The 14,802-nt window shown below is 29.0% G+C and overlaps 1 protein-coding gene across 10 annotated transcripts in view; it reads left to right on the top strand.

Moving 5' to 3' along the window:
- The window catches only part of LOC129916359 (collagen alpha chain CG42342), a 221,264-nt gene that overhangs the window by 139,586 nt on the left and 66,876 nt on the right, over window positions 1-14,802 (top strand). For 6 of the 10 annotated variants that reach the window (XM_055996245.1, XM_055996242.1, XM_055996236.1 and 3 more), the window contains exons 2-5: window positions 3,553-3,632; window positions 3,773-3,808; window positions 5,873-5,944; window positions 6,082-6,150. In XM_055996245.1, the coding sequence (XP_055852220.1) occupies window positions 3,553-3,632; window positions 3,773-3,808; window positions 5,873-5,944; window positions 6,082-6,150 (257 nt within the window). Of the gene's footprint in view, window positions 1-3,552; window positions 3,633-3,772; window positions 3,809-5,872; window positions 5,945-5,969; window positions 6,000-6,081; window positions 6,151-14,802 lie in introns of all 10 variants that reach the window. The other 4 variants (XM_055996237.1, XM_055996239.1, XM_055996243.1 and 1 more) reach the window with 2 other exon arrangements.

Raw genomic sequence — 14,802 nt, 5'->3', positions numbered from 1 at the left:
TGAAATCCAAACCACACTCGGTCAGTTCAAAGCATTCGTTATATACAAATAATAACACTAATACGCTGTGATTTTGTCGCACATTATTTTGAATTATTTGCATCGATGATTTCAAATTTGAAATACTTTTTTATATACAATGTGTGCTGGTATACAGTTGCGACTTGCGATTTAATGGGAGAAGTTTGCATAATTTGAAAACCTTCGTTCAGGTGGAGCTATTCCAAAAATCAAAATTTTTAAAATAGATGATGGCTTTCAGCTAAAAACCCGATGGTGTACTGTTGTCAAAAAAGTGTTTCCAATTATGTTTCACTATCAGCCCCCCCTTGCCAGATGAGTGATACATTAAAATATCAGCAAAAATTCTCCGGATTATAAAAATGTGTTTCCAAGACGTTTTCGTTTTTCAAAAACAGAGACTAATAAAATATTTCTGACTTCGAATTAGAGTTCAAAACTCATAATATTTAACCTTCAGAAAAGTATATTTTGGTTCACGTGGAAAAAATCTTGTTGACTGATATAATTTTACCATTCAGACTTCCGGTTCACATATAAACTTTGAAGCGATAAAGCGAGGATTTGTATTTCCGCATCAAATGTGGATTTTCTACATTCCACTCGTGCAAATTGTGAGGGTTCATGTATCCATTCTTTTCATTTTTGTATCATGTCGAATAGTCAAGTTATTGGGTAGGTTCAGAAACGTTAAGGACTAAATATTTACGTAATTCATCGGTCTCTGATTGGTCAACTGTCAAAAAAAAATCCTTCCAATTTAGGTAATTTTATTGGAAAGCTGACTAAAAAGTTAGGCAAGTTAAGCTTTTCTAAGCACCCCCTACGTCATTTTAAAAATTTAGCTTTCTCGGTTCATTTGCATTTCTAAGCCATTTTTTTCCGACGAAATGATTATAAGGATCGAATCGGTTTTACTAAACGGGCAAGGTAACCAAAACTCGATTGAATGAAAATTAAAGTGTTCCTCTTGATTTTCTCCAACACAATTAGAAAACCACGCAAATTATTGACATAATACTAAAAAGAGTGAAAAAAAAGCAATAAAAAAATGATCGGTCTAACGCTGAAAAGTCAGAAGTTCATTAAATACACCGAAAAAAAAATTGATAACAGCTATCAAAGTAACATTTTTCAGTGACAAAAGTCGTCCAACAATTAAAATATCAATTTTGATATTTTATCATATCATTTTGACATTTTTTAATTTCAGGTGGGATAGTGAAAATTTCACTTTGACAATTAAAATATCATTTTGACATTTTCTTAAGTTTAAGTGGATAGTGAAAATTTCACTTTGACAATTAAAATATCAGTGTTGACTAGATTTTACGTTTTAGTTTATTATAATAAAACCTATTTCTTTACTTTTCTTTTTTATTATTTTTATTATTTTAAGAATTTTCTTTCTTTTTTCAAAACATTACTGAAAGGGAATATTCTTTACAAAATAGTGGTGATATTATTTTTTCTATTATAGGTGATATAATTGTTTTGTTATTTTCTCCCAAACTATGTAAAGTAAAATCTAAGTGCCGATCAAATTTTCTCAGTAAATCATACATTTTACTTTGAAAAAACACAAAGCGCCTTTAAATTAGTACACATTAAGAATTTTTTATTTAATATTTTTCAATAATTTGGAATGAGAAATTGATATGAAAAAATGATAGTAAAATATCAAAAAAAATTTCCAAAATGTGACATTTAAATATCATCCTGATAATAAAAATGTTGTTTTAACATTTTAAATATCATAAAACACATTTTAGAGAGCATTTTTGGCTTATTTGGTATATTTAAAAAATGTTAATTTGATATTTAAAAAATGTTAAATTGATATTGGTTTTTTTTTCGGTGTACAACAACAAAAAATGTCATATTTTTGAATAGGTAACACAATTTTAACTCTTCTAAAAAATATTTATCACGTGCTTGTTTTGGGTACGCCCGTTTTGGAATAGTGCCATTTCCGGTCGAATAACAAAAAGAGTATAGCCTCTGAACTCAACACACAAAGAAGAAAAAGTATAAAAAGTTTTAAAATTTTTTAATATAAATTTGTTTTTTTTTTTTTTGTGTACAATTATTAACAGCAACTGATCTCACTGTGAATCTGGACGAGCTAAATGAAAAATGCTAAATTAAAGGTTTAACTGATCATTCCGGTTCCCTAAACTTTGCAGCGTTAATTTAAAAAACATGGTTACCTATAGAATAGTGCCTGCTAAACAACGAAAATGCTTTTAAAGTGCATATTTACCCTTTTACTACTGACCAACTTGAAAGGACAAATCCAAAAATCCATATACATTATACATACCTACAACTCAAATGAGAAAAAAGGTTAAACAGTGCATATTTAACATTTCAAATCTTGCTTTTCTAAAATCAATTAAAATATGAAGAGGAAGTGCTTCGAAGACTGAATCATCCAAACGAAATTCAAAGTTCTTCCTAAAAAATAAATTCATAAATTCAATCCGAACCCAATTTTTACAAAATCAAATACCACTACAATCGTTTATTTTTGCTAAATCACTGTTTTCAACTCTTCTCATCTCACATCGATACGATACCTCAATATCAATACTCAATCTCAAGTTTCATAATTCACTTCGTTTATTCAATTTTTGAAGTAAATTTGATTCTTATTGAATGAATTCTTGATTTACCTACCTTCCCCCCAACAAAAAAAAATACACTCAACTTTTAATCCGCAGCTCCGTTCGATTTCAAAAGGGAAAAGTCAACATTCGATTTAACACCTTTATCATTCGATTTAACACCACCATTCTTATGATACAAAAAAATATATATAAAGATACTTTATACAAAAATATTTCAATGCTCTCTCTACTTTTTGTAACATTTGCTACCAAGTTATGGCTTATAGGAAAGGTGTTGTATCTTTTCTTCTTCACACTCAAAAAAAAAAAAAACCCCAAATACCGCGTTCTTTATATTCACTGATTTTATTTTCCATTCAAAATTTTTCTGAGGACTTAATCCTGTTTAGAAACGACACAACGAAATAGCGACAACACGACGAGAGGAATATCAAAGTGTGTACGCGAGTATATTCATAAGTAAATGAAGCATCCACCTTAATTCTTCTTCTCTCACCTTTATGAAAAGTAAAGCAACTTTTTGATACCTTTTATGAGGGCAACCCTATTCCATACATATTTATATTATATTCTTCGACAAAGGCTTATAAAAAAAAAATACATTCATTTTGCCTGCCCCAACTCAAAATCTTTTTTTAAAAAAAATTCTAAGCCGCTTTGTGACACAATCTAAACCTTGGGTTATTTTTTTGTATTTTTATTTTTTTATGTAGTGTGATCCCATAACACAGGTTGTACCAGATACTGTGTACTTAACAATCCTTTCAGTAAAATGAACATAAAAGCAAAAATATATATTTCCCAATAGCTAGCTGCTCCTCTCTTTCATAACAAAGACAAGTATTATGTAGTAAAAAAATATTTTATTATTTTCGTTTTTTTTTTTTTTTTCTACTTTCAGGACCACCAGGTCCACCTGGGCCTCCGGGGAAACGAGGGAAACGTGGTAAGAAAGGCGATCCGGGAGAAATTGGACCAGTGGTAAGTAATATGAAACAACACAAAAATATGAGGTATACCACCATGTTAGGTGGGTTCATGTGAAAAAGGACGTTTTTGTAAATTAAGAAAAAAAAATTAAATTAAAAAATAAATAAATTTCGATTCGATATGTTTTTTAGGGACCTGCCGGTGTTAATGGTGAAAAGGGGGAGCCGGTAAGTGAAATTTATGCAACTTTGTTATATCCTTGTAGATACAATGGAGTTAACTTGATTAGACCTACTTCATTTAATTTCTTTGGATATTTACTCGTATATTCATACCAGTATCCTGGTATCTAAAATCATCTTCAACGAAAAAATTAATGTCTGAATAATCCAATAAATTTGAACTATCCAAAAACTGTCTTTGGATGTGAAACCATTTCTTACATGCATTAAAAAAATATTGCTTATTGATTCTGAATCTTATCAATTCAGATCTTCAAATACATAAACAAAGATTCGGATAAGATTTATCAAAAATAATTTATTGCCTGTGGTATTAGTATTTATACTGTCCATTCCCTCATTTTTTTTATTAGACTTTGGTTTAGTATGTTAATTTTTATCCGACTTATCCAAATGCTATTGATTATCCGAATATGTCGCACGAATTTTTAAAATACTGAAATAATTTTGGGAATTTCGAAATAGTTCGTTTAAATTTGTTCAATATCCTTTATTTCATTATAACTTGAGTTGCCGGATAAATAAAATAGATATATTCAGAGCTAATTTATTCCTTATCCGTTACTCCGATACAAACGTTTTTTGATATCAAAATGTATGAATCTATTACATAATTCAATAATGCAATCTTATTTTCTGAATTATGCCATCAAAACCATTCGAAATTCCGATATTATGAACATGAACAACGATAATGATAATGTGACCAACAATAATATTGAATATTTCGGATTACTAAACTTAAGTGACTCTATTCGTACTGTTGAGCATATTGAGAAAAAAAATCGCAATCAACAGGATTTGTGTTTAAAAATATCCGGATAAGAGCTCTCCGTTTGATAGTAGAGTGGCCATATCATGAATTTCTATCATGTTTTTAATTATATGTATACGATTTTAAAGTACATATACGGATAATTTTAATTTTAATTAATATTCGCTCTTATTTATATAGGTACCGGATAATGTCAACTTTCTAAACATCCAAAAATTCTTTAACAAAAATAATATTTAGGAAAGTTGGCTTCCAATTAATAGTCCCTCACAATGTTAATTGAAGTAAATAAAAAAAAATCTTACTTTATCCAACAAATATCAATTATTCGGATGCACAATATTAATATTTTTATCCGACATTATTTTGTTTACCTTTTTCATCATCTACCCAAATCTAGAAAGAATATTCGCATAGTTGAATATCCTTCGCGTTTTATTTTGTTTACAATCTTAAGTTATCCGGATAAGTGTCTAATACAATCAAAAATTATCACAACTTAAAGCATATCAGATTGAAAATATATGGATGTATAAATGGCTTATCCAAACAGTTAAAATTATCCGAATGATGATACAAAAATATCGGATACAAAAATCTATTAACCTGATGATTATCCAGATATGGTCTATAAAATTCAGTTAAAGTAAAGTAAAGTAAAAACAAGGATATCAGAAATCTAAAAGAATTTAAATGGATAACTTTAACCGAGTGCATGGATGGGAATTATGTTCAAATTTAAAACTTTATCCTATCCTATTCATGATCTCTTCGGATAAGTTTATTTCCATTCCGGATAGTATTGTCCATGCAAAAAGTTCATATTTAAGACTGGTTTTGTCTGCAATGCACTATTTGTGGAAAGGTTTCTAAATTTTGTTATCTTGATAACCCGAGTATACTGGGCGCTTAAAATATACAATTCTGACCCTGACTCCGGATAATGTCGGATAACAATTACTCAAACAAAATTTAAATTCGACCTCGCTCGGATATATTATTTCGGATGATCTCGAAAGCCTCTAACTAGATCCCCAACCTTTATAAATAAATTAAAATGTGTCTAATCAAGTGACTCCAATTGTATTTATTTTGTTTATTAAAAAATATAAACCAAAAATACGAACAAAAACATATACAAAATATAATAAAACAAGTTAATTAATGTGAATTTTATTTTTTCCACCATACGCATGCAAACATTCAACAAAAAAAACAACAACAAAATGAAAAATGAAAACAAAAAAAAAATAACTAAATGACAACACACACAGGGACGACCAGGAGACAAAGGATCACGAGGAGAGGTGGGTCATCCCGGCATTGATGTTTTCCAAACAGTAAAGGTAATTAGCATCGTTGTTATTTCAGGATACGAATATGTTATTCCAAAGAACAAGGGTGAAGTCCACATTAAATCTCTCTCTCTACTCTGTGAAGTACATAATTGGAATCTACGACTTTGCTTGATACTCTTTTGCAGGGACTTAAACGGTCAGTGACAACGTTACATGGTGGTACGCTAGGTTACGCGGAAATTGTTGCCGTTAAGGTATTTCTCTCTCATTTTTCAACCCAAAATAAAAAAAAAATCAAACCAAAAAAATTTATAAAAAGCTTATAGAGAGTCTTTTACTCTGCATTGAAATGAAAAAGTAATATTTTTTTCTTTTTTTTTTTTGGTTGTAGATGTTTTTTTTTTTTGTTTTTGATTAATTGATTCTCTCGGTGTTGTATCTTCGTAAATTTTTTTTTTTTATTTAATTTATAGATGGTTGATGTTTTATTTTTTGTAGTAGTTTTTTATACAAACAAAATACCTCCTAGAATAATTATATAGATGTTGGTAAATTTATCTTGTAACGATTGATTTTTTTAATTTTTTTGATGTTGTTGTTGTTATTATTTTTGTTGATTTATTTTTATGAAGGTAATTTATTTTCTTTTGACTTTAATACGAGTCAGTAAATATTTTTTTTTTATTTTTCTATGAGGAGATTATATTTCACAATGAAAAAGATTCTTTTTTGTGTTGTTTTTGTCGTAAAAATGACCCCGAGGAGTTTATTGGTCATTGGAATGAAAAATTGACAATTTATTTAGAAATCAGTTGCTATGTTATTGTGGAATGCTCCATAAATGCGCGTTTTGGGTAAGACTTTAAGGAAATTTAATATTATGAAATAGAGAATGGTATGATTGCTTTGACAGTGTTTTATGTTAATCCTTTAAAAAATTGTTTTTATTTAAGAAGTAATGATTTATATTGAATACACTGGCAAATAAATATTCCTGCCTGGGTTAACTCAGCCAATTTGATGAGTTAATTTTAAGTTTAAACAGAGATGCAAATAAATTTAAAAGCTTAGGTAAACTCCTGACACCATCAGAATGATTGAAGAAATGTTTGATATATTTTCTTAAATCATCTTGTTTTTTACTTGCGATATAGGTACTATATATCAAGTTATGCATTCGTACAAAAAAAAAAGTTGAGATAACATTTTTCCATGACATTACGATGGTAGAGAATGCCAAAAAAGTGGGTCCCGGAAGTCCGTCTGTCTGTCTGTCCGTCTGTCTATCTGTCAGTCTGTCTGTCTGTAAACGAAGCTACAGCTTAAACGGATGGACCGATTGATGTCAAACTTGGTATGTAGCGTTATTTGGCGACTCTCCAGAGGAGTTTTTGGAGTTAAATTTTTGGGACCAAAAATAACGGTACACTGAGCCAAAAAACAACGTAAAATCAATCTAAACCACTTTGAATCAATGGAAAATTACTACATTTTTAGCCTAAAGTGGAAAATGATTGAATCAAAGTAGCACACTTTAAATCAAAGTTGTTCACACATTAAATCAAAGTTGTTCACACATGAAATCAAAGTTGTTCACACATTAAAAAAATAAAAAAAGTAAAACTAGCATCCGCTGGGGATCGAACCTGCTATACCTGGGTTGACAAGCTTGTGCTTTACCACTGTGCCATCTCACTTATAAAAATTGATGTGACAAACTGTAAGTTAAGCATAGGACGACTTTTTAGAAAATTAATGAATATATTTTTCACCATTGATTCAATAAAGAACGGATTAAAAATTACTATGCGTTTTTTCTCTGGGTGTACTTGTCATATACTGATTTTAGTAAAATTGAAATATCTCAAAAACGGCTCCAATTTAAAAAAATTCAAATGTTAATTTTAAACTAAGGTCTATCTTTTAATGAAAAATTTTTTTTTTGAAATTCATTATTAACGGTACCTGCCATAGAACCGTTTTTTTCAAATCCGATTATCTCCGAAACTGTTTTTTCGATTTCAACGAAACTTTTTTTGAAGAAGCGTTTATAAAATTTAAATATAAACCAAAAATAAATTTTTCAAAAAAATTATTTTTGGATTTTTAAAAAAATTTTGAATTTTTTTTTTTGAAAAATCACATTTTCGAAAACGGAACATTGTATTTTTTTGAAATTTTGTTTTTAGATGTTGATTAGTGATTTCTACAAAATGGCATACCAATTTTATTTATAAACTTTTTTTCCAAAAAATTATTTATAAAAAATTAGTTTTTTAAAAAACGGCTCTAACGATTTTGAAATTTTTTTTAAAAATGCATCTTAATACATCAATCAAAACTGCATACTTGTTTTGGAGGGCAATTTGATTTCAGATTTTATTTTATTTAAAAAAAAAAACGAATTTTATTTTTTTTTTCCAAATTTCTATATAAAAAGTCTTAAAAATTTAAGCAACTTTAACTCTAAGAGCAAGTTCGTGCGACTCAGTCGTGCATTTTATTTTTTACTGTTTTTGAAATATCTACTGAGTTTTGAAGGTATTATTTATTTGTTTTCAGTAATAATCTTTTCATTTTTTTTTCTTTTTTTTTTTTTGTCAATTCATTTCCCATTTGAATATCAATTGTGACGGTGTTCTAGCCCTTTGTCGGCACACGGGTACGAATTTGGCAGGACGAAAATCAAAAGTGGTCACAAAAAAGTTGGTTTATAATTGTAAAAATACATTTTTTAGGAATTGTGAATACAATATTCGGATTCCTCGGAAAATTCTATATCAATTTCATATATGATTCTCTAGAAAGTAGTGAGACCGAAAAAAGTTCTAGCGACATGAAAAAGTATAACCAAAACCCAAGTCTTGATGATCCGATTGAGAGGCCTTAAGACATAGTCTGAGTTTTATCCTTCAGATGGTCTTCTGGCTAAGAAAAAATGAAAACTCTTTATTCTTGCTTTCTATCCCAAATTCAACGTGTTTACCAAATATATTAGGGTGGCCCATCATTTTTGTTTTCACTCAACCATGATATTCTTGTATGCACTTAAGATTCTTGTTTCGAATCTCAAAATTAACACAATTGCTGAATTTCATTAGGGTTACCTATTAGGTTCTTACTTTTTTCAATATATCCACATTTTCTATACACCTAAAAAACACCTTATCACATGAAAAAAACTTATAGACTCATTTAACCTATTCATATTTCCTGTGTTCCCCAGCATTTTTAACAAATTTTGTAAGGGAACCTTTTATTCCATTGATTTTATCGGACTTAATGCGGATTTTCCTAATTTCCAAAAAAAAAAAAACACCCTTTAACCTAAAAAAAATTTACATTGGTGTAACATTTTTGTCCCAGTTTTTAGGGTATTAATTTTGAATTTCATCATTTCTTAAAAAAAAAAAAAAAAAAAAAACGCCCTTTCACTCAAGATAAATTTGTAGATTCTGTAGGCTCTTAGTTCTTATAACAAACAAAACCCTTTCACCAAGTTTCAAAAATGTACAAAATTTATGTTGGCTGTTATGATATCTACCTTTCTCTCAAAAATATTTGCAAGAACTTTATGAAGCCTTTCTCACTGCTTTATCTAAAACCTTCACTCCGAATTTCATCAGTGTAGGTACCTATAATGTTTTTCACATGGGTTTGATTATATTTTATCGGTTAAAGGAAAAAAAAAACTAGCAATCTTGTTTTTAATCGGCAATAACTTTTCTTAGAGCAATCGTATTGACTTTATTTTTATGTCATTAGATTAAGCATCAAAAAATAAGTTAAAAACATGTGACTTATGATGATATTCCACAAACAATTTTTTTTTCACTATATTCACTATATCATCAAATGACGAAATTTCTCTTTTACTCAATCACTCCTTTCTCATGTTACCTTTATTTTCTTCTAATAAGCCGATGTTCTTGTGATCTCTGGTTGATTCCATGGAAGAGTTTTGGAAGATTTTTTTTATTTTTGTCGCTCTTATTTATTTAAATATTCACTTAGTTATACAATTTAACATTGTCTATTCTAGAACGACTCTTTAATTTACTGATAACTTTTAGATTTTTCACCATTTATGTATAAAAAATTTGTAACGTTTCATATCATTTTAATGAAAATATTTTAGGGAGTTCAAAAATAACTCCCAAAAATGTTAACTAACGTAAAATGAACCGATTTAATTCAACACTCTTTCCCTTTGCAAAAATGAATTGCATATTTTCAAAAGGCTTACAAATAAGGTATCAAATGAACAAATAGTTTGAAAAAACTAATTTCCTACCTCATAACTTTGGTTACATAAGTTTAAAAACCTCTTAGATTCTATATCTCATTGTTCTTTGTACCTAATTTGGGAAAACGAATTTGTTCCAAAAATAATTGCATACATTTTTCATAACTTAAAGACTCCATGTGATTTCTCAAAAGACACATATCTATGCCAAAAATTTTAATAGATTACCTTTCAAAAGTAGCAGAGAGTAAATCATTCCTCTTCAGACATTCCGTTTCACACAGAATGTATAAATTCCTTCCAACCTCTTTTTTAGGGTTTTAACTTTTCTTTCAAGGGACTCTAAATAAAACCCACATACAAGAAAATCTAGGATTACATATTTGGGAGTTCATATTGTTTTGTTAATAATGAACATTTCTCTGTTGTACATAAATTATTCCCTTTTTTGGAAAAAAAAAGGTATAATAAGCCTAAATGTGCAAAAAGGCAAAAACATTTCCTTTTCCCACAACAACAACAGCATCTCATCAGAGAATGTCTCTTTCTCTTTCTATCTATAGAATACCTACATTATTCGTATATAGTTTATAATTTAAGTTTTGTAAGAATTCCTGACATTCACTTTGTATTGCAAAATTCCTTGCATACATTTTCATACCTTACTTTTGAAACCATCTCCTCATCATCCAAATAGTCTTCTACTCCATATCATCATAATATTATATAAAGGACAAAGATTCCTTCGGTACGAAATTTTGTAGGTAATGCGGTACCTACCAAAGTTATGAAATGATTTTCTAGTAATTTTCCCAAAAGGATCCATCTCCGACGAAAACGACCGACGACAACGATAGAATCACATGAGAGAATTCTATCCTAGAAACTACAACATAAATAATAATGAGGAAACACACAGTTACGTTAATGTGTCATCTTCTCCCACAATCTCTAATTACCAAGGATACATTTATGTATTAAAAAAAAAATATAATAACTTATCTTGCTACAAATAGCTGGCAAATGAGAGTAGCTAGCCTTAAGATTGAAAATGAAGAGTCTGCATAGTTACACTTCGTGTCAATTGATTGGGGTCATTATTAATTTAAGGATTCTACTTGGAATTTTTTCTTGTTTCTTAACCCTCTACTGCATGAATTAATATTAGCGGGCGAAAAAATTAAAAAATGCTTTACATGGGTTCTTTGGGTTGTTTTAATACGGTTTTCATTAAAAAAATTTTTTTAAATTAATTTGTTTAAAAAATTTGTTTATAAGCCAAATTTGGCTTCGTATGCATTAAGGTATAAGAAATTTTACTAATTTTATTTATTCAGATTATGTAAAGAATACAATTAAAAATATCAAAAGATAAATATTTATCATTTAAAAACAAAATAAAGCAAAATAAATACATTGCATTACAAAAAGTTAAGAATTAATTCAAATTTGGCTCATTTTAAGCCATGGATCCGAGAAAAGCAATTTGTTTTTTCCGTTATATATATTTTTTCTGGTTCAAATTCTATCCACTGCCGAAGTAAGTCTTGCTCCAACATTTTCACCCACTCCCAGATGTTACAAAAACTAAAAAGTAGTAAAATGACTGCAAAATATTATAGGTGAGCCCCCCTCCCCCTACAATTTTTGTGGTTACGCCGCTGGAAATGGGGTTAACATGAGAAAAATGTCTCTAAAAGTGAAGGGGCTCCATTTCTGAAGTAAAACATAGCTTCTAAGCTAAATAACAATGTAAAGGAACAAAATTTTCGAACAAAAAAATTTAACAAATTGTGTAGATTTACAACCCCTTAATGCATACGAAGCCAAATATGGTTTCCGTACTTTTTGCCCTCCCAAAACCAGGCCAATAATTTTTTTTCAATAAAAATTGGTTCATAGCATACACAATTAGACAATCGATCAAAAATAAATTTTTAATTCCACTTTACCTTCCAAACAAACGCAGTAATTAACACTTAAAGTATGAATATATTCTACACTTTCGATTTCAATGTACACGACTGATCGACTCACCTGTGATTATAAAATACACCTTTATTTTGTGTCGGACACACGAAAAAACTATATCTATGGGTTCTCAGAAACACAAAGAAGTGGATTGTATTGAATCTTTACCATTTTTTTGTGATAGAGAAGAGAAAAGTGCATTCAAACAGACAAAACCATATTTGGCTTCGTATGCAGTAGAGGGTTAAATAAATACAGATTTGAAGAAAAAGAGACTGGTGCGCTCTAGAATTTTGATAACATATCGTTTTCTTTTAAGTATTCTTAGAATTTTATTGTATTATACAACTGTTTTGGAAAATGTATGTTTTTATTAAAACACTTTAAAAAAAATGGTAGATATTAGGGTGGGTCAAAAAAATCGAAGTTTATTTTTTTGGTTTGGTACTCCAAAAAATCGATTGCTAGAATATACACACCAAATATGAACTCTTTATATTAATGGGAAGTACCTCCGCTTCGCAATTTTCCATTTTTACATCAAGCTTCTACTAAAAAAAAAATCATTTTTTTATTAATTGACTTTTTAGCAAATTTCTTTGCATATTCTTGTAGGAATTTGAACGCTCTACAAAAAAGGCCTTATACACTTTTTTCGTTTATCTTACCGTTTAATAGATATTTGAGGTCAAAAAATCGAAAAAATCTTAATTTCGTAACAAATTGAAAAATTATAATCATCAAACGCGCAAGACATATTCTTGTAGGAAATTGATTACTCCACAAAAAAGGTCTTATTAATTTTTTTCATTAATCTTACCATTCTAAAGATATTCGAGGTCAAAGTTAAAAAAAATTATAAAAACATTTTTTACTTTTAAAAATTTTCCAGTTCACTGAAAAATTATTATTTTCAAATTAGCAAGATACAGTGGTGGAAAAATAATTAGAAACACGCTCTTTCTTTTTAAAATGTTTGTATGTTCTTAATATGAATAAAAAATATTAGAAATATTTTTTAACAGAGGTATTTTTGTGGAGTAATCAATTTCCTACAAGAATATGTCTTGCGCGTTTGATGATTATAATTTTTCAATTTGTTACGAAATTAAGAACAAAAAACAAATTTTTAAAGATTTTCTCGATTTTTTTACCTCAAATATCTATTCAACGGTTAGATAAACGAAAAAATTGTATAAGGCCTTTTTTGTAGAGCGTTCAATTTCCTACAAGAATATGCAAAGGAATTTGCTAAAAAGTCAATTAATAAAAAAATGATTTTTTTTATTAGAAGCTTGATGTAAAAATGGAAAATTGCGAAGCGCAGGACCTTCCCATTAATATAAAGAGTTCATATTTGGTGTGTATATTCTAGAGGTGTCTAGCAATCGATTTTTCGGAGTACCAAATCAAAAAAATGAATTTCGATTTTTTTGACCCACCCTAGTAGATATATGTATAAGAAATCTGTTGCTGAATTTAGCTTTGCACAAGTTTTAACCAATCGCCTAGCAAAAGCACACTTAATAGAATTCGCTCTATTCATAAATTTTCTAGTCCAGAAACCCAATATGTACATCAGAGCGTAAGTCAACTCCGGTAAATTCTAATTTTGAACAAATTAGTTTCTCTCTTTAAAACTCTCAGTGAGGCTGCCTTCCAAATAAAGATTTTTAAAGAAACAATTGGTTTAAAAAAATATCCTAAGTTTTCGGATTCTTATGTCAAAAAGTTTCCAATTTTTTTAATTCAAAATGGCGACTACAAAATGGAGGTAACATTTTTGAAATATGAAAAGCCCAAAATGTGCCAAATTAGTAAAAGGTACTTTTGATATTTTATTATTCTATTTTTTTTTTAATTTGCAACATTTTTGACAACTTTTCTAATTATTTCTTAAGATATATTGGCGTTATTTTGTACTCTGTTATAAAATAAAAATTAAAAAAAGCAAGTAATAATAAAAACTACAATCTCAACAAAACTGAGTATTTAATTTTAATTGAATGAATATTTATACTTTCCTAATTCTTAATTCGAATCCGAATTAAACAAATTCGATGACATAAAAATTGTTGATAACCCCTTCCGCCGCACCATCGCTGCACCACGTCTGCACCATGATCAAAAATTCTATTCTCGTTCAAAGTTATTTTGACTTTAGTAACAAATTGCCAGTTCTTACAAACATGACTTGGTGGTCGAGTTAAAGCGTTGGACTTCTAGTTGAAAGTGCTCCGGATACTCGGGTTCGAATCTATTGGAGCAGTCGTGGTGCGGCGGTGGTGCGCCGAAATTTTCCGCCAAACGGCGGTGGTGCAGCTGTGGTGTGGCGGTCAAGATTTTTTTCTTTAAAAATTCTATTTCTATTTTTACTAGAGAATCGCCATCTTTGATTTTAGTTTTTGTTGAATATCTCGATTTCTATTAATCCTACATAAAAGTTGTATATACAAAAAAGTAGGCAATTCAATTTCGCGTCTTTTATGTTAAGAACACTTTTTCGATATTCTGATTATTAAAAAAGTTACAAGCCATAAAAGTAAAAATAACGAAAAAAAATGACAATTTTAATGTTTTGAGCACTTTTTATCAAAATTATGAAAAAACGTTCCGAAAAAAGATTGTTCACCTTAAAATTCTCTACAACTTTTTTATACAACTTTTTTTTGTATCGCTATAATTAATA

This window comes from Episyrphus balteatus, chromosome 3 (assembly GCF_945859705.1).
Source record: "Episyrphus balteatus chromosome 3, idEpiBalt1.1, whole genome shotgun sequence".
NCBI lineage: Eukaryota > Metazoa > Arthropoda > Insecta > Diptera > Syrphidae > Episyrphus > Episyrphus balteatus.
Note: the sequence above shows the minus strand (reverse complement) of the source record. Positions and strands in the feature narration are given on the sequence as shown.